We start from the raw sequence: 27,165 nt of genomic DNA on the forward strand, positions 1-27,165 counted from the left end.
TACTTACAGTTTGAAAGCAGTAACATCTCATGATACCACACGATTGTAGAAACTTCATTTTTCTGGTATGGGCACTATATTTAAGTATTATTGTTGCATTAAGCACTTCCAAATGTAGGCATTTAGTATGGGTGGATATTGCCTTGTATTCAAACTGGCACACTTTGCCCTCGCACATTCTCTACTTTTGAAACTGGTTATCAGTAATCAAGCTCCTTAGTATCACATAAAAAAGCTCATGTGAATTTTACTGATGAGTAAAATGATTTTCCTTGCTTCTGTGCATAATGAATTGGTTTCCCAGGACAGTCTATGAAAAAGAAATGTCTATTCTGCAAAAGGTATTATATACTTTACCTGAAAAGAGCACATTAGCGTTTCATCCACACTCATCATGGCACCCGCATTGTCAAACTCCCCACAGTAATTTGGAGCGGAGAATAAAGTTACCAATTGTCTCTTAGCAAAGAATTCATATCCATCTTCAACCACCTTCACAGAGAAAATGAGATTAAGAACTAGATTAGTTTTCTACAGTTTTAAAATGCTCAGAAATAGATACTCAAATTCACTTTTCTAAAGCAGCAAATCCAAGGCATCTCAAGCATGTGTTAAAATGTAATTTGTGGCATGTCACTAATTCCCAGTATCAAAGTTTACCTAACTTTTTGGCAGGCAGTAAGATGTAAACCTTCCAATGCACACCTAGACTAGTTTTTGCAGCTGAAACTTCAATTCAAAGAGCAGTGAAAAAAAGTGATTACTTAACCCTAGACACTGATGACTTGACATTACTATACTATGAACCATTCCATGAGCTATTCAACCAGATCGATTTTACATCTCAATGCTGTTAGTAGTAATATGCAAAACAGCACAGAGTTCTTAACTTATCCCAATCTTAGTACTCTGAAAATGTTAAATTATATTGCTTATAAATGGATTAAAAATTGCTAAATATATATATATTTTTTTAAATAGAAGCAATATAGCCAGATTACATACAAACGAGAACCATTTTTATAAAAGGGACTACACCTCTTGAAATGTGTATTCTGCTACAATTTAATGTACTTTCTCCTGAAAAAGGAAAGGGCCAGAAGAGACCGCAAAGTGTAGTTGAAAATCTAGAAGTCATTACCTGATGGGCTCTACATATAAGATCCAAATCATGTTTATGAAGAAACTTTGCAACCACTTCTGCTCCAAACGTGAAGGACACCCCTCGGTCATTTTCACCCCATCCTAACACATCTTTGTCAGGATCTGACCATAAGAGATCGCAAAGAAGACCCTGGTCAGGTACATCAGTGGGACGCATAATTCGTCGAATCTGTTCCATTGATTGAAGGTCTGGTGATAAACCTGTTACAAGTTCAAATGCAGGATTTATCAGCTATCATATCAATGCCCCCCTTTTCTACTCTGCATAAGACATAGAACACCTTCATTTGAAAGTCTATATACTTGCTTAGCCCATTATGTCCCACATTTTTAAGAGGCTGTCCTCTAAATAGGACATTAGAACAATGGTTATTTTTACACATCCAGAACCCATAGAATAAGCAAGCAGGAACCTAGTTGAGGAAAAATGAATGGAAAGCTAGAGATCAATTGAGGTATATGGCATTAACACAAAGAAAACTGGGCAGACTGGTTAGGCCTTATATTCTAACACACACATCCCTAAAGTTACCGTATTTACCAGCATTAAGATAAACATTAAAAGAAAAGCATGCTAGACCACATTTGGAGTACAACATTTAGTTTTGGGCATCCATCATTCAAAAGGTCAGCCAAGATGTTAGAAGGATAAAGGAGTGGGCACTAACTTAGTAAAGAGATACAGGGGATAACATACTAAGAGGTTGTCCAAACTACTGTTTTTTTTATTATTTGGAAAAAGCACATTTAAACTGCACTATACAAACTGACCCTATAGGCAGTACCCCTAGCCTCCTGCAATTGAGAAAACTACATAGCTAGCTTGTTGCTGTATATTTTACAATCTGCCACAGAATCAACATTCCTGAAAGCTTTAACACTTCTCAATTCTATCCTTTAAACAAAGCTGCAGAGGAACTGCCTACCTTCAGTGTCAGCTTTTTCTCTGCTCCTGCTCCTCCCCTCACAAGCAGCCTGCAGAGAACTTTCTGTCCCGTCCCCCAACTTGAAGAGGAGGAAGTGGACAGAGAAAGCAGTCAGAAAGCTTGATCCCTCTAAGATCACTTAAATCTTCAAAAAAGGCTGATTCTGATATAATTCCTGGATGAAGGGACGTCCCTATAGAAAAATGTCATCTTTCTACAAAGGTTCTTACACACATTTGGCCAATCATATTTAGAAAGATCTGGATATGTTTTTGGAGATCTGCAACTGGTGTCCCACAGTTAGAGGGAATTAATTTCAATTTATAGAAGCCTCGATGACTGACATTGACAAGTTTCGGCTTGGGCTAATTCAATCCTTTTTGTATCTGGCACTATATGTCCAATATATGTTTACATGCTGTTTCATCCCTCTTCTCAACTGGATGCCTGCACAAAGTACATATACAATACATGTGTTTTGTATGGGTACACTTTACACTAGCTAATTTTCAAAAAGAAGCTAGCCGGATAGTTTCTCTTTGAAACTCAGTTACAAGGTACACAAGTGTACAAAACTGCTCATGGACCTTGCAGTTGGGCATGTAGAGAATTGTTCCCTTTATATCCAGTTTAGATATCAGAATATGACAGTAAAAGCCAGAAAGGTGCTTGGCTGCATAGGGATTGGAATGGTTAGCAGAAAAAGGGAGGTGATTCCCTGGCAAGACCTCACTTGCAATACTGTGTACAATTCTGGATAGGGGCATAGGGTGACTGTTGAAGTTGATGGTAGATCAGAAAATTTGCTGCTGCCATGTTACCAATCCTCTGAGCTGCCTCCCCAGCCTGACATCAATAAAGACCAGGCCCAAAATTATCTAGACATGCTAATATGAGCAACACTGAGTTCGCCTTTGCTGATGCAAGTTGTGGGAGACAATTTAAAGTGTTGACCACCTAGCACAGAAGCAGAGCTTTTAAAGTATTTCTAGTTTGAATATTATCTTCTGAAGCCTCCAAAAAAGATGTTAAATTGGGGCTATCAGGTACAAGAACATCCATTCCCCCATCTGTTACAGCCACAACTCTCTAAATATGTAACATAGTAAATTTTTGATATAAGCAAATAGATATACACAATATTTCCTTCACATTTTTTAAATAATTCTTGTGCTGAAAGTAATCTAGTGATAGGAAAGTTCGAGACGCAAATTTTTGCTTCTCATAGAATTTTCCAATCCTTCTATTTGTTTATATTTAATCAATGAATCTTTAATAAAAGTAGTTCCTGATGTCTGCAATGAAACTATTTGCATAGCTGTAGCTGTATTTGAAGTTTCCAGTTCTAAACATTTTCCATAGTTTAATGTTCTTAGTTTCTAAAGCAAAATTGGTGGATTGGGACATGGATTGAGATAATCTCTCCATTTTCATAACAGCTCGCCACACATCTGTCAAGGTAATAGTTTCAGGCTCAGTCACTTCTCTAGATCTAATTCAAGGGGCAAGTTACTTGCACACATTGCTGTATTACTTTCATCTGCCGCTTTGGCCTCTGATGCCTGATCCATTAAATCTTTCCCTCTGTTATTAATAGATGTTAAAGTCATCAGCTTTGGGGAAGTTTCAACCTCACTAACCCCATTGCTACCAGAGGGTGGATTGGATATTTGGCTCTGGGCAGGACTCACAGAAGCCCCAGATGAGAATGTAATATCTGGGATAGCCTCTCTAGAGGTTTGACTCACCCTCCTTATTAGATGATCATCCATTGGTCCTCTCATTTTCTTTACCACAGGTGTAGAAGCCAAGATCTTTATTTTCCTTTTTCTCCCCATAGAAATGGAGAGGATCTTTTTTCCAAAGTCTTTCCCAGGGGCGTGCCCCTTTGGCACGCGGCTTTGGCTGTGCTTTGAATTAAATAGCACAGCGTTCACCCCCAGCTGACAACAGGGGGAAGGGGCAGGAGCTGGTTTGCCTGCTCTTCCGGGTTGCAGTCTTCTCTCCCTTACATCTTGTGGTGTCAATCTCCAACAGAAAGGCTTCCACAAACCTCAGCTGTGCTTTGAATACTTTAAAAATACAAGTTTACTCTTCTGTGGTCAACTAGTGCAAATGTTCCCAGGAGTACACAACTTAGAAGGAAACAGTTTCTTTCAATGAGGCAGAGAGTATTGACTTTAGGGGCTACTTTCTTCCTCAAATATTCCTGCAAGTGTTTGATCACATTTCAAAAGAATAAATTTGTTTTCTCAGACCCTGGTCATCTGGAAACTTTCCTTCTAGATAAAAGGTGGATAGGGTTATAGCAGCTTCCAAGTTGGATAGTTTGGCAAAATATTATATATCTCCTGAATTATCAGTTGGATATTTTCTTGAATATTGTTTAATGATTGTGCTTCCCATAATGTGGACTGTATTTGGTGATATTGTTTGTTTTTTCTTTTACTTATATAATAAGATTGCCTACTTTGTTGATGTAATTCACAATGGGCCGGATTTTAAATGCCCTGCACGCGTTTTTGCATAGGCCGCCGGCGCGCGCAGAGCCCCAGGACGCTTGTAAGTCCCGGGGGCTTTGTAAAAGGGGCATGTCCTAAATGATGCAGCGTTGTGGGGCGGGCCTGGGGGCGTGGTGCCAGCCCGGGGGCGTGGCTGAGGCCTCCAGACCAGCCCCCGGGTCGGGTGATGGCGCGCCAGCAGCAGATTTACTTCTGCTTTTAGCAGGTGTAAATTGTGCAACAAAGGTAAGGCGGGGGGAGGGCGAAGGAAAGTTCCCTCCGAGGCCGCTCCGAAATCTGAGCGGCCTCGGAGGGAACAGGCAGCGTGCGCTGGGCTCAGTGCGCACAGGTTGCATAAACGTGCACCCCCTTGCACGCGCCGACCCCGGATTTTATAAGATACGCATGTATCTTATAAAATCCAGCGTACTTTTGTTTGCTCCTGGTGCGCGAACAAAAGTACGTGCTCGCGCAAAATTATAAAATCTACCCCACTATTCTTATTTCATTAGAAAAATGTTAAGAAATTTAATAAAGTATTAAAAAAAAAAAGGAACAGGAGCAGAGCTTTACTTTGGGACAGATGCAGTATTTGTGTACAGAAAACGGACACTCAGTGTTGAGCATCTGTTTTCCGAATGTGCACCCAGCCACTTCTCCTGGGTGCGTGATGTAATGTTTAAGTTGGGGTCACACTAAAAAGGAGGCGGTAGGGAAGATTGCGCATCCCTAGCACCTCTTCAGCATTGGGCACCCAGGAGAGGCAGCTGTCAGTGCAGGTTGGGAAAATGGATGCTCAATCTAGGAGCATCCATTATCTCTCACTACTGGCATATACATGTACAAAATACATGGCCTGGACTGTATCTTGTGTGTGTATATTGGGCATCCAGAATTTTTTCTTCCAAAGATTTTCACCTAAATCTTTTTTGGGTTATCCTAGTTAGGAGGAATCACAGAAAAATCTTCCTTTCTTTTTCAGTGCACCCTTGAGTGTGGCATGCCTTTACACCAGCCCTGGCATTGCAATGGGCGCATTGACCATTTGGGAAATTGTTTGTATTGTGGGGATTATTTAACAGCCTCATCTACGTGGAATTTACATGTGATGAGTGCTATTAGCTACGAGGTGATTTGGATGAGATAATCCCCGTATTACATCAGGGGTTATGGACGTGTCCCCAAAATGTGCATCCAATTGTGTGTTAAACCGTGCACTAGAAGCTGTGCATGGTATTGCATCGGCCCCTTTATTGGTAACTGGTGCTGGCCATCAGGATCGACTCAAAGGAATCTGCTGCCTGAGGTGAGGCATGGGATAGGATGAGATGCTCCCCAGCCACCCAAAAGGGATACACACCCCAAGAGACAGGCCCACACCAACCTCATCATACAAAAAAAAAAAAAAAAAAAAAGAAAAAAAAACTGAAGCAATACTAGAATCTCAGCCACACAAACATCTTTCACTGCTAGAAACTTTTTAAAGTAACAAAATCCTTTCAGACATTCAGAACCTATATAGAAACCTGCCAAATCATAATTCCAGGATTCAAATAGCAGCAACTGTACCTGGGAAGTGGCAGCACTGCAAATTACTATAGGTGCTAGAACACCAATACACCTACTGGAAAAAAACAAGACAAACATGCCAGCAGAATCCTTCACCTCAGAAACAGAACAGACCATTACCTAATACAAAATAAGGGACCACAAATTAAAGACAGGAAAATGCAGACAAAAATACCTACAGTACCTGAATGTAATCCCCTTTGAAGTTCCAAAAAAGTTGGAATTGGAGAAATTACTTACCTGATAATTTCGTTTTAGTATAGACAGATGGACTCAGGACCAATGGGTAATAGTGTACTCCTGCTAGCAGTTGGAGTCGAATCAGATTTCAATCGGACATCAGCCCCTAGTACATATACCCCTGCAGGAAGTGCAGCTCTTCAGTATTCTCCTTGAAAAGCATTGTGGATATATGTGTGACTGACTGATTAACTTATTAATTTGTTTAACTTGAATAACTTCATAACTTGGTTAACGTTCAAAACTTGATTAACTTGATCTGGTTGATTGACTATAGCTGGAGACCGCCAGTGTACTCAACCGGAAAGCGTCGACACCCGGATGGGTGGATGCCCTAGGTAAATGAAAACGTGGCTTACTCTTGTATCATTTGAAAGACCATGCGTGACGGCAGCCAAGGGTGGGATGCTGAGTCCATCTGTCTACACTAAGGAAAACGAAATTAGGTAAGTAATTTCTCCATTTCCTGGCGTGTAGCAGATGGACTCAGGACCAATGGGATGTATAAAAGCTACTTCCGAACCAAATGCCGTGTCCTCCCGAGCCTGAACATCCAGATGGTAGAATCTGGAGAAGGTATGGATGGAGGACCATGTAGCCGCCCTGCAGATCTTGGCAGGTGACAGCATTCTAGTTTCTGCCCAGGATACTGCCTGGGCTCTGGTAGAATGGGCCTTGACCTGTAGAGGCGGTGACTTGCCTGCTTCTATGTAGACGGCCTTGATGACTTCCTTGATCCAGTGGGCAATGATTGCCCACGAGGCCGCTTCCCCTTGTCTCTTTCCGCTGTGAAGGATGAAAAGGTGGTCTGTTTTTCGACATTTCCAGGTATCTGGATAGGAGTCTGCCGATGTTGAGGTGGCGTAGACTACGGGCTTCTTCCGAATTCCTCAAGCCATCCTTCGTTGGTAGTGAGATGGTCTGGGTTAAGGTGGAAGTGTGAGACCACTTTGGGGAGGAAGGAGGGTACTGTGCGTAGTTGGATGCTACAACCCAAGAAAGAGATCTAGGTGTCATAGTGGATAACACATTGAAATAGTCGGTGCAGTGTGCTGCGGCAGTCAAAGCAAACAATGTTGGGAATTATTAGAAAAGGAATGCGCGATGGACGCATATGCGCCCTTGCCCACAGAACCACCTCTAGGGTGGCTACCATCAACCCAAGCATCTGTAGATAAGACCACAGCGTCTGACGTATTGTTTCTCAATAGTTGCACCTATGTCAGTTTCTGAATGCGGCTTTCAGGCAGGAACACCCTGCCTTGCTTCGTGTTGAAAATGAACACCAAGATACTCCAGTGTCTGGGATGGCTGCAGAATGCACTTGGCCAAGTTTATCATCCAACCTAGTTCCTGTAGCCAGATCACCACCTTGCGTGAAGCTTAAGTCTTTCATGCTCTTCGCCCAAATTAGCCAATCGTCTTAAGTACAGGTGGACCAGAATGCCATCCTCTCAGTGCTGCTATCACCATGACCCTGGAGAAGGTTCTGGGCACAGTGGCCAAACCAAAGGGTAGTGCTCAAAAACTAACCAGCAGAAAACAAAAACTGAAGGGAAGCTTGAGGAGCACAGGAACCCGAGGTCATGCGCACTTCAAAGCTCTTTCGAGCTAAGAGTAAGCTCTGTCTTCGTGACATCACGGATGATGTCACCCAGCATGCATGGCTAAATGCCCTGCTTATCAACGGAAAATAGAAGGACTATGGGGTATTCCATGAAGTTAGCAAGTAGCACATTTAAGACTAACCGGAGAAAATTCTTTCACTCAACGCACAATAAAGCTCTGGAATTTGTTGCCAGAGGATGTGGTTAGTGCAGTTAGTGTAGCTGGGTTCAAAAAAGGTTTGGATAAGTTCTTGGAGGAGAAGTCCATTAAAGGAAAATTAGTTTACCTGATAATTTTCGTTCCTGTAGTACCAAGGATCAGTCCAGGACACCTGGGTTGTGACTCCGCACCAGTAGATGGAGACAGAGCAAAACTTGTGGGCGGAGCCATATATGCCCCTGTGCCAGTCACAGCCCCTCAGTCATACATAATGTCAAAGTAGAAAATCCATAAGGCAACCATAGCTAACTATACAAACTTGCTAATGAAACGGAAATAAATCCAACACCCCTACAGGAACCAGACTCCGCAACCGAGCGAGCAAATAAACTAGGGGCAGCTTACTAAAAATAACGATGAGCGGACTCTCTGTAACTTTAGCGTAGCACTGCGGGCGGGATCCTGGACTGATCCTTGGTACTACAGGAACGAAAATTATCAGGTAAGAAACTAATTTTCCTTTCCAGGTACGTACCAGGATCAGTCCAGGACACCTGGGATGTACCAGAGCCAACTTACCGAGGGTGGGAAGCAGAGAGTCCCGCTCGGAGTACCCTATCTCCAAACCCCCCGGTCTCAGCAGCCCGAACATCCAACCGGTAATGGTTAATGAAGATATGTAATGACTTCCAAATAGCTGTCCCACAAATCTCTAGAGGCGACACCTGAGACGATGCCGCCCAAGACGCAGTGTGGGATCGTGACGAGTGAGCCCTGAGACCCACGAGCACAGGCTTTCCCTGCACGAAGTATGCTGAGCCAATGTCCTCCTTGAGGCAACGGGCGATCGGCGCCCGGGAAGCCGCGGCCCCTCTCTCGGGACCGGCGAACAGAACAAAGAGATGATCCGTCATTCGAAAAGGATTGGTGACCTCCAGATAGCGAAGGAGGGACCTCCGCACATCCCGGTGCCGTAATTCCTGCAATTTCGGGTCAGAGGAATCTCCTACCGGGAACTCGGGAAGCTCAACAGTGAAAACAACGCCGACACCACTTTGGGCAAAACAGAAAGGACTGTGCGCAAAGAGACTCCCGATTCGGAAGTGCGCAAGAATGGCTCCCTACCGGGCAACGCCTGCAAGCCCGAAACCCGCCGTGCCGAAGCAATGGCGACAAGGAATACAGTCTTCAACGTGAGATCGTTAAGAGTCGACCGCTTCAAGGGCCCAAACTGCGTCGCGCAGAGGGAGGAAAGAACCCAGGTCCGATTCCAATACGGGCACGGATGACGTAATGGAGGACTGAGATGTTTCGCCCCCCCGAAGAAAACGTGAGACATCCGGAAACAGGGCGAGGGAGGATCCACGAACCTTACCTCGCCAGCAAGCACCGCAACCTGGACTCAGAGGGAACTGCACGCTAGTCCTGTGGCAAGACCAGCCTGAAGAAACGCCAGGAACTCGGGGACGGAAGCGGAAGTAGGGCAGATTCGGACATAAGCCAAGGACGTAGACTGCTTTCTGGACCTCCACAGCGTGGACACCACCGCATCCGAGTAACCGGTTTTCTGCAACCGATTTCCCTCAAAAGCCACGCCACGAGAAAGTGATCCGCGAGACAAAAATGATCCGCATCCTCCAACAGACGGTGCCTTGGCGGAGGAGCCCCGCCAACCCCTGAAGGCGAAGGGGAGCATCCACTGATAACTGAATGAGGTCCGCGAACCACGGTCCACCATGAACACGTTGGACGGGTGCAACCCTGTGCGCCGAAGGATCTTACCTAACATCGGCCATGGGAGAAAAACACGTAGAACAAGCCATCCGTCGGCCAGGGAAGCACCAACGCGTCGACTCCGTCGGCCCCTTTCTCCCGACGCCGACTGTAAAATCGCGGAGCCTTCGCGCTGTGCCATGTGGCCATCAGACCCATGTGAGGCACTCCCCACGTTTCGCAGATGAGGAGAAACGCCTCATCCGCTAGCTCCCACTCTCCGGGGTCCAGATGATGATGGCTGAGAAAATCTGCCTGGACTTTGTCGACCCCGGGAATGCGAGACGCTGCAATGTCGCTGAGATGTTGTTCCGCCCAGGATATCAAAAGTTGCGCCTCTTCCGCTGGCAGTAGACTCCGTGTCCCGCCTTGGCGATTGATGTCGGCTACGGAAAATCGCTTAGTCCAACACTCGGTCCGCCTTGTCCAACACACGGTCCGCCTTTCCCCGTATCAACGGCAGAAAGGACAGTAGCGCCAGGCGAGCCACTCTGGACTCTAGCTTGGTGATGGACCATTGTGATTGAGCGTAAGAACCACCGGCCCTGTACGGACTTGCCCAGGCAGACTGCTCCCCAACCGGAGAGGCTGGCATCCGTGGTTACTACCGTCCAGTTGGGAATCAGGAGGGATCCTCCACAAGCCAGGTGGTCCGGATCCCACCACCAATGAAGACTGGACCTGGCCTGGGCCGTGAGTGGAAGCGATAGGTGGAACTCTCCCGACACCAGCTGCCATCGGGAAAGGAAGGCTGATTGTAATGGCCGTAGAAGCACAAAGCTCAGGGAACCACCTCAATCGTTGATGCCAGAGCCCAGAACCGTCAGGGAATCGCAAACCAGCGGTAGTCGAAGAGATAGGAACCGGCTCACTGGACACTGCCGCCTGCGCACCCATTCTCCGGACAGAACCACAGCGCCCTGTGTTGTGTCGACCAGGGCTCCCAGGTACTCCAAGGACTAAGTGAAGACTAGCTGACTCTTGTTGAGGTTGACGACCCAGCCCCGGGACCGCAAAAGATGGAGGGCTCTGGCGACTGCCAGACGACATCGATCCTCGGACTTGGCCCGGATCAGACAATCGTCCAGGGAGGGGTGCCCCAGGAAAACCTCCCGAAGCTGTGCCGCCACTACCCCCGTCACCTTCGGGAACGTGCGAGGAGCCGTTGCGAGGCCGAAAAGGGAGAGCTCGGAATTGATAATGTCTGTCCAGAATGCAGGATGCCCACGTGGAGGTACGTTTCCGTGAGATCCCGAGAGGCCAGAACTCGCCTGAAACACCGAGGCAATCACAGACTGAATTGTTTCCATTTGGAAGAGTGGGATGCGACGACATCTGTTTACCCCTTCAAATCTAAAACTGGCCGTGACGTGCCATCCTTCTTTGGCACGATGAAGAAAATGGAGTAACGGCCCGTGCCTCGCTGATCGGAAAGTACGGGGGAGATGGCTCCCAAGCTTTCCAGGCGCCACCGGGTTTCTTGCCCTGCCGTCCCTTTCTTTGAACACTTGCAGGGTGACACCAGAAATTTGTCTGCCGGACCGTAGCCGTGTATTATGTCGCTGACTCCTCACTGATCCGATGTTATTGTGGCCCGGTCCTCGAAGAACCACGTCAACCGCGCCCCTACGCTTGGAAAGATGGCCTGAGGTTGATGCGAGGGATGAACCAACTGTATTTCATTGGGAAGCCTTGGGCCCCGAGCCCGACAGGGCACCCCCTTGTCTACCGAATCCCGCCGCTGCTACTGCGACCGGGAAGATGACGACCGGTAGGAAGGCCCGGTAGACCTCTGGGGTGCGATCTTCTGTTTCCCCGAAAAGTGCCCTGCTAGGGAAAAAGGACCGAGATCTGGACCTGTCCTCAGGCAGTGTAAAAACCCTGGTTTCCCCAAGGGAAATTGTTAAATTATCCAACTCCTTGAATGGTAGCGCTCCGAGGTGAGCCTTGGAGGATCCATCCGCCGCCCAATTGTGAGTCAAAGAAGGCAGCGTGTCGAGACGGCCGACACCATGGATGTAGCAGATATACGAAGGAGATCGTGGAGGACATCTGCTTCATAGGCTATCGCCGCCTCCAGCCGGCCCGCCTGCGTGGCTTCCTCCACTGACAGAGCTGCATTCGCCTGGAGGACCTGGGCCCAGCGCAGACTAGCCCTCATGGCGAAGATGCTACAGATGGGAGCACGGACTCCCAAGGCTGACACCTCAAAATGTTTGGAAGCTGTACCTCCAGCTTCCTATCCTGAACGTCTCAGAGCCGTGGCCCCCGTGACCGGGATCGCCGACCGCTTCGTCAATGCCGACACCGCCGCGTCCACCGTGGGGAGCCGTAGGAGCTCCAGGACGTCCTCCTGGCAGCGATTAGAGCTTATCCATGGCCTTGCTGACCTTCAGCCCTAACTCTGGTGTATCCCATTCGCGAAACAGGATATCCAATGACGAAAAAACATTGGAATGGGAAGGCCACTGCTAGGCCAGTGAGACCTAAGAGCACTGGGTCTATGTTGGCTCCTGGCAGGAACATTATTGGTGGGGGCTCCACCCCCAGATCCTGAAGGATGGCCGGGATAAGAGGGGACAGCTCCTCTCCCTGGAACAGCCGAACCACTTTCGGGTCATCCCCGTCGACGACTTGTGTCCCTTCACCCGCTCCGGGCTGGGCGGAACCAGCCTCTGCTATCCCTTTGGGCCCCCCCGGGGCTCCTCGGACGAATCCACCTCCTCCTGCGAGGAGGACTCTGTGCCCGTCCCTTGAGGGACTCCTCTCGGCGGCCGCGTCCTCCTGAGCGGCGCTGGGGAAAAGCCTGGGACCTTCTTGGTCTTCCTCTTCTTAGCTTTGCCTGCCCCTTCCGCAGGAACAATTCTCAGCCCTGCGCCAGCGTCTCTTAAGCTTAAGCTTTGCGCCGCAACAGGGCAAAGTCTGAGGAAAATGAGGACCCAGAGTCCGAAGAATCTTCACTCGCACTGGCCTGCACAGGGGACTCAGCCCCCCCCCCGGTGCGCCCCTTCCCGATGGCCTTCTCTGTGAAGAAAACGCGGGAGACATGTCGCTAGGCCCGGCAGCCTCCCGCGAGATTTTGCGGGCTGTCCCTAAAATGGCCGCCACTCCCGCGCTACTCGGGAAGGGCGCAGCAGGCCTCAGAAACTGCAGCAACACGCGGCGGTGATCGAGCTGAGCGGGAACGGCACCCCCGACTCGTCCCGGACGGTCCCTCTCCACCCGAGATGCAGGGAGAACAGAGTCCGTTCCTAGAAACCGCGCACGCGCCGGGCCGCATGACCGGCAGACCGACCCCCGCAACCTCTTGCACAAACGCGGCAAAAACACAGACAACAAAAACTGAAGAAAAAAATTAGGATTCGGCCCCCCCCGTCCAGCCGCTCCCCGAGGAACCCCCGAGATGGAGCGCAAAGAAAACGGAGAGCCGACAGAAACAAAACAAACTTTTTTTTTGTACTTGCCGCTGTCCTCGGTCCTGAGGTCCTACTCCAGCGGGGGTGAGTGAACCGGGCTCCCCGGTGTCCCCCGATGCTGCCACTAGTTCAGCCGGGCCCTCAGCCCTGGCAGCGGCCTCAACCAGGGGGGGGATAGTCCCCTCAGGACCTTCAAACCCCCCTGGGAGGCAGGACGGACCGGATTCCTTCAAACTTTCCAAACTAAAATAAATTTCTTGAAACTCAAACTAATCAGCACTGAGAAAAAAGCAAACCACCCTGACTGACTAAAAAAAGACCCAGGGCGGGAAGAGGCTGTGACCGCACCTGCACCATCTACTGGAGACAGAGTAAGACTGAGGGGCTGTGACTGGCACAGGGGCATATATGGCTCCGCCCACAAGTTTTGCTCTGTCTCCATCTACTGGTGCGGAGTCACAACCCAGGTGTCCTGGACTGATCCTGGTATGTACAGGGAATGGCTATTAATCAATTTTACTTAGGGAATAGCCACTGCTATTAATTGCATCAGTAGCATGGGATCTTCTTAGTGTTTGGGTAATTGCCAGGATCTTGTGGCCTGGTTTTGGCCTCTGTTGGAAACAGGATGCTGGGCTTGATGCGACCCTTGGTCTGACCCAGCATGGCAATTTCTTATCTTCTTAATCACCTCAGGATAAACTTGACTGAGGGAGGGACCATAAGGGATCACCACAGGAGAGCGGGGGGGGGGGGGGGGGGGGGGGGGGAGATTAGTTTTCTTTAAAACAAATTTTTTTAAGCAATCCCCACCATCTGCTGGAGACTGACAATACTGAGGGGGGGGGGGGCAGGCTTATCTATCATGACACCAGCTTTACTCAGTCTCCATTTGATAGTAGAGGTGCATAATCCCCTGGTGTGGATTAACCTGTCTGAATGCTAACGTATTAACTTGATTTAAAGCTGTAAAAGGCATTACCTACCTCCATGACAGCAGAATATTTTCTCATCTACAATGGCTGCTATTGGTAAACAGTTAAAGCAATCTGTAAAGGTTTTCCATAGCTTAATGTTGTACCTTCTTTTACCTGCAAAAAAATGAATAATATTTCTAAATCCTACAGAAATGAATTCAGGGGAAATTGAAAACAAGTTTACAGTTCACTATTAGGGTGAGAAACTATTATTTTTGCATTTTCAAACTTTACAAAACATCCAAAAGTTTTATAATTGTATACAGATATCAAATATTTTATCAAATTAAAGATATTTAACTTAAATGGACATTTATCTGCATTTATCACAAGAAATTCCAGAAGAGACAATATAACTGAGCGATCACAAGGAAATGAAAACATATTAAAGGCTAAAGGGAAAAAAGTTAATAATCCCTTTGGTCAACAGAGAATGCAGCTGAATTCTCTCTTTCTAGCTCTTAACCCACCTGTGTTTAATGGGGGATGGGAATCCAAAAATGTCTGGAGCTGGGTAACCTCATTAAAAAACACTTATGTTCTAAATAATTCACTTCGCATCTACATGGGTATTTTAACAGGAATCTGGCTCCCTTAGCTATCACTTCCATTTTCAATCTCAAACTCCTTTCTTCTAATTTGAGTATTTCTCGCTAAATCAGGATATATCCATATTTGTTGACCATGAAATTTTTGCAACCTGTTTCTTAAAAATAATCTTAAGATATATCTCTCTGTTGGAAAAAGAAAGGAGGCTATAAGTAGCCCTAGTTGAAATATCTGTGTCTATAGAGGTCTCTAAAATCGCTGTCAAATTTTTATTACTCTCGGGTTGTAAATTCACCTGCTGGTTTTTTGTTGTCCTTAATTTCATAGGTAAATAATATACCTTTGCAAAAGCTGGTAAAGACTCCTTTGGAATTTTTAACACATAATGCAGATACCCTTTTAACATATCTATTGCAGGAGTTAAGTTCTGAGCAGGAAAATTCAGAACCCTCAAGTTTACATATTTCAGCAAGTTCTCTATAAATTCAAATTTCTTTTCATTTCCTATCTCAGATTTAACTAAACTCTTCTGTACAGCTTCCACCTTTGCCAAAGGTTTCTCTATTTTTCCAGATTATTTTTCCCCATTAATACCGAATTTTCCAAATTTAATGTTTTGGGACATTTTTATAATTGCTACCTCAAGGGATTTAATTGCTGACCACAATAAATCCATATTAATAGTGCCTCAAAAACCTGCAGAAATTATCTCCAGTTCCAATCCTGGTTTCCATTCTTCCCCCACAGCCGGTTCTCTACTCTATTTTCTAGAGGTATATTAATTATATCAGCATTTCCCCTTTCCACTACAGGGGTATCTGCATGATTCATCTGACTTACTTGGTGGAGAGGGAGTTTTAGGAGCACCAGGGCTCAACGAGATTCTCAGCCTGTGGGGATGCCCCTCGCTCAGAAGCAGACCCCACAACGGCTATGTCCTCCGGTATTATATCAGCTGCTGCAAAAAAGGAGGATATCGGCAGCTGCAAGGCCATTGGCAAGGGGGATGATGTAGACACCTCCCTCAGCCGTGCCTTCCTTTTAGTATGCGGCCTCAATAATTAAGTAAATAAATGAGAAGCCAACAGATGATCTTCTTAATGCGTGTCTCTGTAGTGCTTTCTCTCTCCTGGATTGGAGGCTAACGAGGAGACAGTCCTAAACACCAAAAGTTTAAAACTTAAGGAGAAAGGAGATACTGATGAAATTGTAAACTCATGTGCACTCCAAATTATTCATCCAGGTATTTTCTTATACTTTAATATTCAAGAAGAATCAGTCAAAGCTGCATGCCCCTTAGGCGTGCGTGGCTTGGGCAGTGCGCCGGCGGCAGCTGTGCACCGCAGGAGGGTCTGGTTTTAAACCCTACCGGTCCCTCCCAGATGACATCACCGGCCAGAAGCAGCAATTCCTCTGTCAGGGCCAAGCTCCTCTTTACCCCCGGATCAGCAGAACAGCAAGGCGGTAGGGTTTAGTAGCAAAGTCTCAACAGGAAATGTTTTTTTTCTTCTCCTCACCTCCAACTACACTAATTTTATAGTAGTTTTCCATTTAGATCAACATTTTTGTATAACTAATGCTGACAAAACTTCTACCAAGGTGATCTTCTCCCTCACTGCTTAAAGTTGGGTTAGTGAGTAGCATGTAAAGCTTAGGCTAAATCCTCAAAAACCCAAGTGAGTGGTACCATATAGGGATGAAATTCTAAGCACAAATCAAGAGTGGGACTAGGGGAGTGATTGTATCCAATGATCTCAAGGTGGCCAAACAGGTGACAGCAAAAGCCAGAAAGATGCTTGGGGCATAGGAAGGATGGTCAGCAGAAAAAAAAAAAAAAGTAATATTGCCTTAGTATAAGTCCCTGATGAGAACTCATTTGGAATACCCTGTAAAATTCTGGAAACTGTACCTTCAAAAGGTGACTGGACTGGCTTATCCAGTTTGAGGATGGCTGCTACAATGTTTTTTGTTTAAAGCATTTGAGACAGACTTCAAGATCTAAACATTCAAAAAAAGCATGGGATAAGCACAGGAGATCTATGTTAGCTCTGCAATCTCTATCACTGAGTAATTGGTGTGGATGGGCTAACTGGAAAGGCTGTATGTTCTACAATCAAGTTTCTATTTTTAAAAAAAAGCTGTATGCTACAAACAGGCAATTACGTGAAGGAAAACAGAAGAAAAAATTAAGACAGTTCCTTCTCCTGCTGGATGTTCATTGGTTTCAAATTGGCAGCAGTCTTTCAGTGATCTGACCAATCTTTGGAATGTTGTACCTACTGCAATTATGAAGTTGTGCAGCTTAAAGCATTTTATTCAAGCCTTTGGATACTGAAACATTTGTTTTAGTTTTATTAATTCAGGGTTATCAATTTTAGTTTATGACTTGTTTGTTATGCCTGTCAAATTCTGTATTTTAAAGTCATAATCCACCCTGAACTACTTGTCTAGGTGGGAAAGAATATACCGGTAAATGATTTAAAATACAATACATAAGAGAAAAGTATACAATTTTATTATTTCAAATTTATAACAAATTTGGAAGTGTGTGAAGTTGGGAGTCCGAATCAAGTGAGTAGTAGCCTTTGAGATATTGAGAGCAGGATGTCTGTTACAACTAAAAGTTTTGGATGCTGTTTTGAGGTCATGCAAAGCTATTGTGAAGACATTATTGCCAAGTGTGAGTCAGTGCTGGCTTTCTTGCACTTCATTTTTTCTACCATTTCACCTGGGAAACTATACTATACATTCATCAGCGTTTCAGTGAAGAAGAAATTTTCTAATGCTGATCCTACCTATTTTCCCCCAAACAGAAATCCTGACACATGCTGTTAGACTCCATTTATTTTTAAGGAATAAAAATTGGTAAACACCTGCCATTCCACTGATAGATTTATATCCTGTTAGCACAAGACCAGCAAGATAAAACCTGCCCACGCACACTATTAGCCATAGTTCTCTGGTCTTTAGATGTTGTCTAGCCAGTCTGGTTTTCGGTATATTTAGAATATACATGAGATAGCTGCATACAATTGAGACAGTGCATATACTGTATATTCATACTTGATATCCTGAAGACCAGACTGACTAGGCAGTACCCTGAATAGGATGAGAATCATTATGCTACAAGGACTTGACCAGGAGTCAGCAGAAAACATTCTGCTCAAGCTAAGAAATCAAAGCTTTTCTAGTAGTACTCAGATTTCTTTTCAATAAGGAAAGCACTAGTGACAAAATAGTAAGTTTACTACACCTCAATTTCCTTTGAGTCCTGCTTGACCAGTCTTTACTCTTGGAATTTCCCCACTCCTCAGCTGCCAGACAGACCACACATCCTCATAATTTCAATCACCTGCTATAAAGGAAGAATGTCTAGACTACTGGCAAGGAAGCCAGAGCAACAGGCAAAGAACCCAGTGTCCCTAGATCCTTCCTTAATTTTTAAATAAATATTTGTAAACCACCCCCCCCCCCCCCCCGCCAAGGCTGTATGCCTTCCCAGAGATGGGTAATGGAAAATAGAGAAAGCAGAGTTGCTTACCTGTGACAGATGTTCTCCCAGGACAGCAGGATGTAGTCCTAACATATGGGTGACTTCACTGGACAAAGCCCTATCATGGAAAACTTTTCTGTCAGTTTCTAGAACTTTTGACTGGCACACTGAGCATGCCCAGCATGCCATGATACCTGTGTCCACAGGGGTCTCCCTTCAGTCTCGTTTGTAGCAAAAAGCGCGAGCAAAAGATAAGATATTAAACGTGAGTGGACCCAACTCCGCGGGGTGGGGTGTGGTGTGGGTTTTGTATGGACTACATCTTGCTGTCCTGGAAGAACACCTGTTACATGTAAGCAACTCTGCTTTCTCCCAGGACAAGGAGAATGGTAGTCCTCACATACGGGTGATTAGCAAGCTACAGGCTGACTCATATTACAACAGGCCAATAGCAGACAACTCGTAGAGCAGGCACCATAACTGGGGTGCTATTGGCACCAGTTATGGTGTGCCAATAACCTGAAATCACAGCAGGTGGTTGTGGAAGGAGTTGGGGATTATACTGGAACAAAGTTTTTCAAGACAGATTGGCCAAAGGCAGAGTCTTGAAGGACTTCCTTATCTAAGTAGTAGAGGGCTGCAAATGTGTGAAGAGAGCTCCATTTCGCGGCCTAGTAGATGTCGGCAATTGGTACTGAGCGATAGTGTGCTACCAATGTGAATGTCTTTAATATGTTAAAGTGAACTCATGGAGTGTTTGTTGAATCTCCCTGTTAGATCTACCATAAGGAATGTTACTCAGTGAATCTCCTTGTAGGGATAAGTCTCTAATGTTAGATTTTTGATAACTTGATATGGTTTCTATGAAACCTTACACATTTGATTGTGTTACTTGTGTTTGGTTTTTTTATTATGTATGTATATTACGTATATCGCCTAGGCCTTTTAGTGTTAGGAGATTAATAAATTTTATTAAATGAAATGAAAAAATGAAAATGAATTATATAAAACACAAGTAGCTTTTGTATTGCTTCTCACTGTTCTATTGGAAAGTTTGATCAATAAAATCTTTAAATTTAAAAAAAAAAAGCTTGCCCCACCCATCTCCTGAAACAAAGCTGAGTGACATGAACATACTATTTTCACATTCCATTTCTTCATAGTCTAAAATACACTTATGTTTAATAGGAGTGCTCACTCCTTGCATGTTGAAAGATTAGTCTCAAGAGAAGGAATATTAGACAATGTCAAAACATCCAGATGAAAAATCTGTTTGGATGTAATTTGCGAGAGAGCTATGAACAATTTGCATACTATACCTAGATACCCCCAACTTCTAATCCTCTTCCCAAAATGTAAGTCATACTGGGAAATGAGCCCTTCCTACCACAAATCCCAGACCACCTCCACCCAACCGAACTCCCCTTCCAATACCACAGATGAACTGTCTTGCATGCACTTATAGGGAAGAAAAAAACCCAAAACAAAAAACGACAAGCTCCCCCTTACCTCCCGCCTCCTCTCTTCCCTCCAGTCCCAACTAAATTTGGCTCTAGCTGCTATGGTGTCCATTGTACAAATCTCTTGCTGGTCATCATGCATTTCCAGGGCAATCTTCCTCCACCATGAAAAAGCTTGAGTACACCTTCTCTCTATGACTATTAGGCTGATGCTCGACAGACCACTGATGTCCTCTGCTTATGCGTCAGGATGCAAAGCATCCCTTCTACTGGGGGCTGCCTCCCCACTTCTATGTCTGGAATTTCATCTGGGCAGCTTGAGGCACACACTTAAGGCAGAAGAGACAAGGAAAAAAGAAAATTATTCCTTACCTGCTAATTTTCGTTCCTGTAGTACCATGGATCAGTCCAGACAGTGGGTTATATCCCCCGACCAGCAGACTGAGTCAGAACAGAATTTGAGAGCGTCAGCATATACAGTAGTGCACCCTCTGCTGGAGCTCAGTATTACGCATAGCAAAGCCCAAAAGCAAAACACAACATTTTGGATCCAGATCAGTCCCCAAAAAGGAACAGAGAAAGATAAGTAAACAAACGGTCAACGGGACCACCAACAGTCAACTTGTGAGGGGCTGTGAACAGTAACAATAATCAGAGACAAACAGAATGAAAGTTACCTGGAAGAATCCGAGCAGGACCTAATGAAACCCCTAGTGGCGGGCGTCTGGACTGATCCATGGTACTACAGGAACGAAAATTAGCAGGTAAGGAATAATTTTTTTCCCTGTACGTACCTGGATCAGTCCAGACAGTGGGATGTACCCAAGCTTCCCTAAACCGGGTGGGGTCCTGAGAGACCTGCTCGGAGAACTTGATCACCAAAAGAACCCGTGTACTGAGGCGCCAGGTGTAGTCTGTAATGTCTGGAAAAAGTGTGCAACGACTTCCACGTCGCCGCACGGCAGATTTCCTGGGAGGAAACTGAGCGAGATTCCGCCCAGGACGCCGCTTGGGATCGCGTGGAATGAGCCGACACGCTGCGAGGCGGCACCCGCCCCGCCGCAATGTAAGCCGATGAGATGGCGTCCTTTATCCAGCGCGCAATAGTCGTCTTGGATGCCTGAGAACCTCTCCTCGGTCCTGACCAGAGGACAAACAAATGATCGATACCCGGAAGTCATTGGTAACCTCCAGGTAACGGAGCAGCACACACTTGATGTCCAGGAGCCGGTGAGACCAGGGTTCCTCTGGAGCGAACGCTGGAAGCTCCACTGTTTGATTGACGTGGAAGGCCGAGACCACCTTTGGTAGGAAGGATGGCACTGTACGAAGGGAAACCCCGGAGTCGGAGAAACGCAGATAAGGGTCCCAGCAGGACAAGGCTTGGAGCTCTGAGATCCGGTGAGCAGAAGAGATGGCTACCAGGAAAACTGTCTTGAGGGTCAGGTCCTTGAGGGAGGACCCACTCAGGGGTTCAAAAGGAGGGCCCGATAGCGTTCGCAGCACCAAGTTGAGGCTCCAAGAAGGGAAAGGATCCCTGACCGGTGGCCGTAGGTGTTTGGCACCCTTCAGAAAATGTGCGATATCCGGCTGAAGGGGTAGAGAACAGTCCTTCTGTACCAAGACATTCAAGGCCGCCACCTGAACCTAGAGTGAATTATAGGTGAGACCCTTATCCAGACTATCCTGTAGGAAATTAAGGATCGGCGGGACAGTCGCCTCCATGGTTTGGACCCCGCGGTTGGAGCACCAGGCTTCGAAGACCTTCCAAACTCGAACGTAAGCGACGGAGGTCGAAGGCTTGCAGGAACGAAGCATCGTTGAGATCACTGTCTCCGGGTAGCCTCTGTGGCGGAGACGGCGCCGTTCAAAAGCCAGGCCGCAAGACAGAAGAGTTTTGCCTGCTCGAAAAATACCGGCCCCTGACGCAGAAGATGAGGAAGATGGGACAGGCGAAGTGGGCCGTCCGTCATCTGAAGTAGATCTGCGAACCATGGCCGACGGGGCCATTCCGGGGCTACGAGAATTACAGTCCCTCGATGATGTTCCAACCTGCGGAGAACCATGCCGACCAGAGGCCAAGGAGGAAACAATTAGAGCAGTTGATCCGATGGCCACGGAAGGGCGAGGGCATCCACCCCCTCCGCGCCGCGCTCTTCTGCGGCTGAAGAAGCATGGAGCCTTAGCGTTGAGAAAGGTCGCCATGAGAGAGAGGCGTGGAGTCCCCCAACGACGGACGATGAGAAGCATTGCCTCGGAGCGCGCCCACTCGCCGGGGTCTAGCTGTTGACGACTCAGGAAGTCCGCCTGAACATTGTCCACCCCGGCGATGTGAGAGGCCGCTATCCGGATGAGATTGCTCTCCGCCCACTCCATCAGGGGAGTTGACTCGAGGGAGACATGCTTGCTTCTTGTCCCCCCTTGACGATTGATGTAGGCCACGGTGGTGGCGTTGTCCGAGAGGATCCTCACCTCTGTGTCGCACCAGGGGAAGAAAACGCTGAAGAGCGAAACGCACGCTCTCGTTTCCAGGCGATTGATTGGCCACTTTGCCTCCTGTGGCGTCCAAGTCCCCTGCGTGGCGCTTCTTTCGCAGACGGCGCCCCATCCCGCGAGGCTGGCATCGGTGGTCACCACCACCCAATTGGGAACCTCGAGCGAGACTCCGAGCCAGATGTGAGGGGACGAGCCACCAATCCAGGCTTTTCCTGGCTAATGGTGGAAGTAGCAGGATCACCCGATACTCCTGGGACACTGGTTTCCAACGGGATAGCAAGGACGCTTGCAGTGGACGCAGGTGTGCAAACGCCCAGGGTACCATGTCGATGGTGGAGGCCATTACTCCCAGGAGCTGCAGATAATTCCAGGCGGTTGGTTCTTCCAAAGCCGAAAACCGAGACACGTGCTCCCTCAGGGCTTGCGCCTTGTCCTGGCGCAGGAACACCATACCCCGCCGGGTATCGAAGCTCGCTCCTAAGAAATCCAGGTGTTGCAAGGGCACAAGGGAACTCTTTGGAAGGTTCACCACCCAGCCCAGAGAGCGTAGGAATTGTACTACTCTGGCCACTGAGGTCTGACCATGTGAGAAGGACTTCGCTCGAATCAGCCAGTCGTCTAGGTACGGATGTACTAGGATACCCTCCTTGCGGAGGGACGCTGCCACCACTACCATGATCTTTGTGAAGGTCCGAGGTGCGGTCGCCAAACCGAAGGGAAGCGCCTTGAACTGAAAGTGTTGACCGAGAATCTTGAAGCGAAGATACCGCCGGTGAGCCGGCAGGATGGGAATGTGCAAGTATGCTTCCGAGAGATCCAGTGAAGCGAGGAATTCTCCCTTGTGCACTGCGGCAATCACTGATCGAAGAGTCTCCATGTGGAACCGGCTGACCCTGAGGGCCTTGTTTACCTCCTTCAAGTCCAGGATGGGCCGAAAGGAACCGTCCTTTGGGAACGATGAAGTAAATGGAATAGTGGCCCAAGCCCACCTCGAAGGGGACGGGAATGATGGCCCCTATTTCCTGCAGTTGGTCTAGTGTTTGTTGAACCGCTATCCTCTTGAGATCCGAACCGCAGGGGGAGAAGATGAACCGGTCCCTCGGGGGTGGACAAACTCCAAGGCGTAACCGTCTCTTATGGTGTCCAGCACCCACTGGTCCGTGGAGATAACTGCCCACTCCTCGTAGAAGTCTGAGGCGGCCTCCGATCCGGGGAGGTGAGAAGTGGGCTCCTTTGGCATCATTGGGATGACTGTGGGCGGATTTCCCTGCCCTGGACCCTCTCTCGCGGGCCTCCGCCCACGAAAGGAACGAGACCAAGGCTGGGATCTTGTCGGCTGTATCCGGGAACCAGACTGCCGGTAAGACCTATAACGTCGCTGTGCCCTGGCCCTGGTTCTACTGGAAGAAAATGACCTGAAGGAACGCTGTCTATCCTCCGGCAGCCGATGCACCGAATTTTCCCCCAGTGACTTGATGATCTGATCCAGGTCCTCTCCAAATAAAAACTTCCCCCGAAAGGGGAGGGAGCCAAGGCTCGACTTGGAAGCATCCGCCGCCCAGTTGCGAAGCCATAAGAGCCGGGCTGCTACAACCGAAACCATGGACCGCACCATTACGCGAAAGATCATACAAGGCGTCCGCCCCGTATGCTATGGCAGATTCCAGACGGTCCGCCTGGGCGGCCTCTTCAGGGGGCAACTCCTGAGAGGTGAAAAGCTGCTGTACCCAGAGTAAGCTGGCCCTTTGCGCGAGCGAACTGCACATCACGGCCCGCATACCTAGGGCGGAGACTTCGAAGACCCTCTTGAGGAAGGTTTCTAGTTTACGGTCCTGCGTATCCCGCAAGGCTGTTCCACCTGTGACTGGGATGGTCGTCCTCTTGGTCACTGCCGACACCGCTGAATCCACCTTGATAAGATCCAAAAAAATCCTCAGGGAGCGGGTATAGCTTTTCCATGGCACGTGTGACTTTCAAGGACACCTCGGGAGTGTCGCACTCCCTGGTGAGAAGCTGTAGGAAGGACTCATGGATAGGGAAAGCCCTTGCCCTAGGACGGAGGGCGGCAAGTACTGGATCCCCTTTGCGAGAAGAGGTGGCGACGGCAGGAGCCACAGGGATCGGAGGATCTGGAGGTGGGTCGAGGTCCAGCTCCTGAATAATATGGTGGATGAGTTCATCCAGCTCTTCTTTTTGAAAAATCCGTAGGGCTCGAGGGTCGTCCCCCTCCGTATGTCCATCCGGATGCGCCTCCGGGGGTTCCAGGGAGTCGTCTCTCACCGGTGAAGCTGCCCCCGTGGTACGCCGGGGTGGCACGGGAGAGGGACCCGGCAGGGATCCAGGCGTAACGGGCGAGGCGGTGAGACGAACAGCAAGTTTAGGAACCTTGGGGGGAGGGGCCCCCAGGGGATTTGGCGCCTGCGCTCCCATACCCTGCAAATAAGCCATGTGCATTGCCAGAATAAAATCAGGTGAGAAAAACGGGGAGCCGATTGGAATCCCTGGGGGGGACCGTCCTGGGAGCCCTGGTCGGGCAAACCCCCCGCCAGGGGCAAAGCCTGTTGAGAGCCAGTGCAACCAATCCTGTCTGCATCTGGGAGCGAGTCCGTCTCACGCTGTCCCCCTAAAATGGCAGCCGTTCCCGCCAAAGGCGGCGTCGTGGCCGGCCCGCGCTGCCCGGGCTGAGGCGGCGGCAGGTCCGAAATCGCACCGGAGGACTGCAGGGTGCCTTCCCCGTCGGGGAAGCACCGCTCACAAACCCCCTCCCTCAGAAATTGATTCCCCGGTTCACCACAGGCCTCACACCGAGGACCATGGCATGTAAGCACCGGGAAAAAAAGCCTCGGGGGGGGGGGGGCCCCAAAAACGAGCTAGTGCCGCGGGGGCCTGTAATAGCCTTAACAACCCGCCGAAGGGGTCCAGGAACTGCGGGGGAAAACACCAGTTTCAGTTGAGCACACACCCACGGGCGGAGCTTGCGAACCGTGGGACCCACAAACGACACGTGGAGTGGCCAGAACCACCGGCATCCACGGGGCACCACCAAAAAGAAGCAAACCTGTGGAGAAAAAAAACTCAAAAAACTTCCACTTACCCCAACGGAAGAGGAAATGAGTACAGAATAGAGAAGGCAGAGCCACAGACACACACCTCCTCAAAAATTGAAAAGTTTTTTTTTTTTTTTTTAATTTTAAGGATCCAAAATGAAGAGAAACATAAGACAGGGAAATACTGTGGAGAAAAAGAAAGAAATAACCAAAAATGAAGAAACCCTGTCAATCTGGGGGAGCTAGTGGATCCCCCCACTCACATCTGCTGGAGTCAGAAGAATACTGAGCTCCAGCAGAGGGTGCACTACTCTATATGCTGATGCTCTCAAACTCTGTTCTGACTCCATCTGCTGGTCGGGGGATATAACCCACTGTCTGGACTGATCCAGGTACGTACAGGGAATACAAGCTTGTTGCATCACATCACACTCCTACTCCCTCCCCCACACATCTCCAGGTATGCTCTCCCATAGCACTCCCCCTGGCCACACCTAATATCCATACCTATACCTTTTATATCTCCCCTCCCATCCACCCCCCACTGTTCCCCAATGTAAGTGCAAGATTTCCTTTTTTTTTTATATCTTACACAAAAGCTTATCAGGCAGCAGACAAGTTGTCTTAACAGATCTACATTTCTCACCTCCCATCAGCTAGCCAGTCCTATATAAAATATGCCTCAGTAGTCACTCTGCTCTGATTGCAGCAATGCTAGCTGGTCATGCTCCTTTCCCCTTCAGAGTGACCAGAATCATGCACAGCACTAATTATTGAAGTCAGAGCACCCATACATGCTGACAGGCTAGGCCATTCATCCTTATCACTCAAAGCAGTTATCAGTTGCCCCAGAGAAGCCCAAATTTCCCACAAGATTCCCTCCATTTTCCTTCCCCAGGCTGGCTCACCCAGAGCCAGTTTCCTTGTCTAGATGGGGAGTAGCCATCTTTAGCTATTGATGTGATACCATTGCCTTATGCAGCATGTCAAAGCTCTTCCAGGACCCACTTGCTAAAATCATTTAGCTGGATAGAGGAGTCAACTTTATTTTCTGCTCATGTAGAAGTTTTGACTTTCAGATATTCTGCTCTCCGCTGTAGTGGGAAGTAACCTGAATTCTATGTAAACTGATGTGATGTTACATGAACGTCTGTATAGAGAAGCTCTAAATAAGATGGCCATGTGACTTCCCTGATACATTAAGGGGCAGAGTTCCCATGCTCACTTCAGGACCCACTCTTTGGTCTGGAATCAGTGCAGTTTAGCCAGAAATGCTCATAGGAAATTGCCAGGCTGATTGTTTCCTGCCATCCTCTTATCAATTTCTAAGCAAGGTACTTCATGGAGGAATTTTTCCAAGAACTCATTTTTCCAGGACCCCCACAATAGGAAAATTGGTACTTACCTGCTAATTTTCGTTCCTGTAATACCATAGATCAGTCCAGAGGCCCGCCCTGAAGATCTATGCCGAAAGACTGCTGTATATTGACTGCAAAGCAGAGTTATGTTTGTCAGAAAGACCGGCCTCTGAGCCAGCAGAAAAAACTGCACGCTGCAACGGCTGTGCAGCTCAGTCTGCTGAAATAGCAAAAACAGCTAATTGACCACCCCCCAGGGAGAAATTGCCTCTGCTTACCTCTGGACCCACCCGCGACGATCCCAGAGGCTTCTGTACTCGAGCAGCTCGGGTTTCTCTGAGCTGCCTCAGTCACAAAGCAGGTTTTTTTTTTTTTTTGTAAATTAAATTAGAGGCAGACACCCCAGATAAGTCTCCATAGGAGGAAAAA

The 27,165-nt window shown here is 47.7% G+C and overlaps 1 protein-coding gene across 1 annotated transcript in view; it reads right to left on the reverse strand.

Moving 5' to 3' along the window:
• The window catches only part of PPP1CC (protein phosphatase 1 catalytic subunit gamma), a 76,875-nt gene that overhangs the window by 2,034 nt on the left and 47,676 nt on the right, over positions 1 to 27,165 (reverse strand). Inside the window, exons 4-6 of the mRNA XM_029571053.1 lie at positions 14,343 to 14,447; positions 1,142 to 1,365; positions 358 to 492 (exon numbers count right to left, since the gene is read on the reverse strand). Of these exons, the coding sequence (XP_029426913.1) occupies positions 358 to 492; positions 1,142 to 1,365; positions 14,343 to 14,447 (464 nt within the window). The remainder of the gene's footprint in view (positions 1 to 357; positions 493 to 1,141; positions 1,366 to 14,342; positions 14,448 to 27,165) is intronic.

This window comes from Rhinatrema bivittatum, chromosome 11 (assembly GCF_901001135.1).
Source record: "Rhinatrema bivittatum chromosome 11, aRhiBiv1.1, whole genome shotgun sequence".
Lineage (NCBI taxonomy): Eukaryota > Metazoa > Chordata > Amphibia > Gymnophiona > Rhinatrematidae > Rhinatrema > Rhinatrema bivittatum.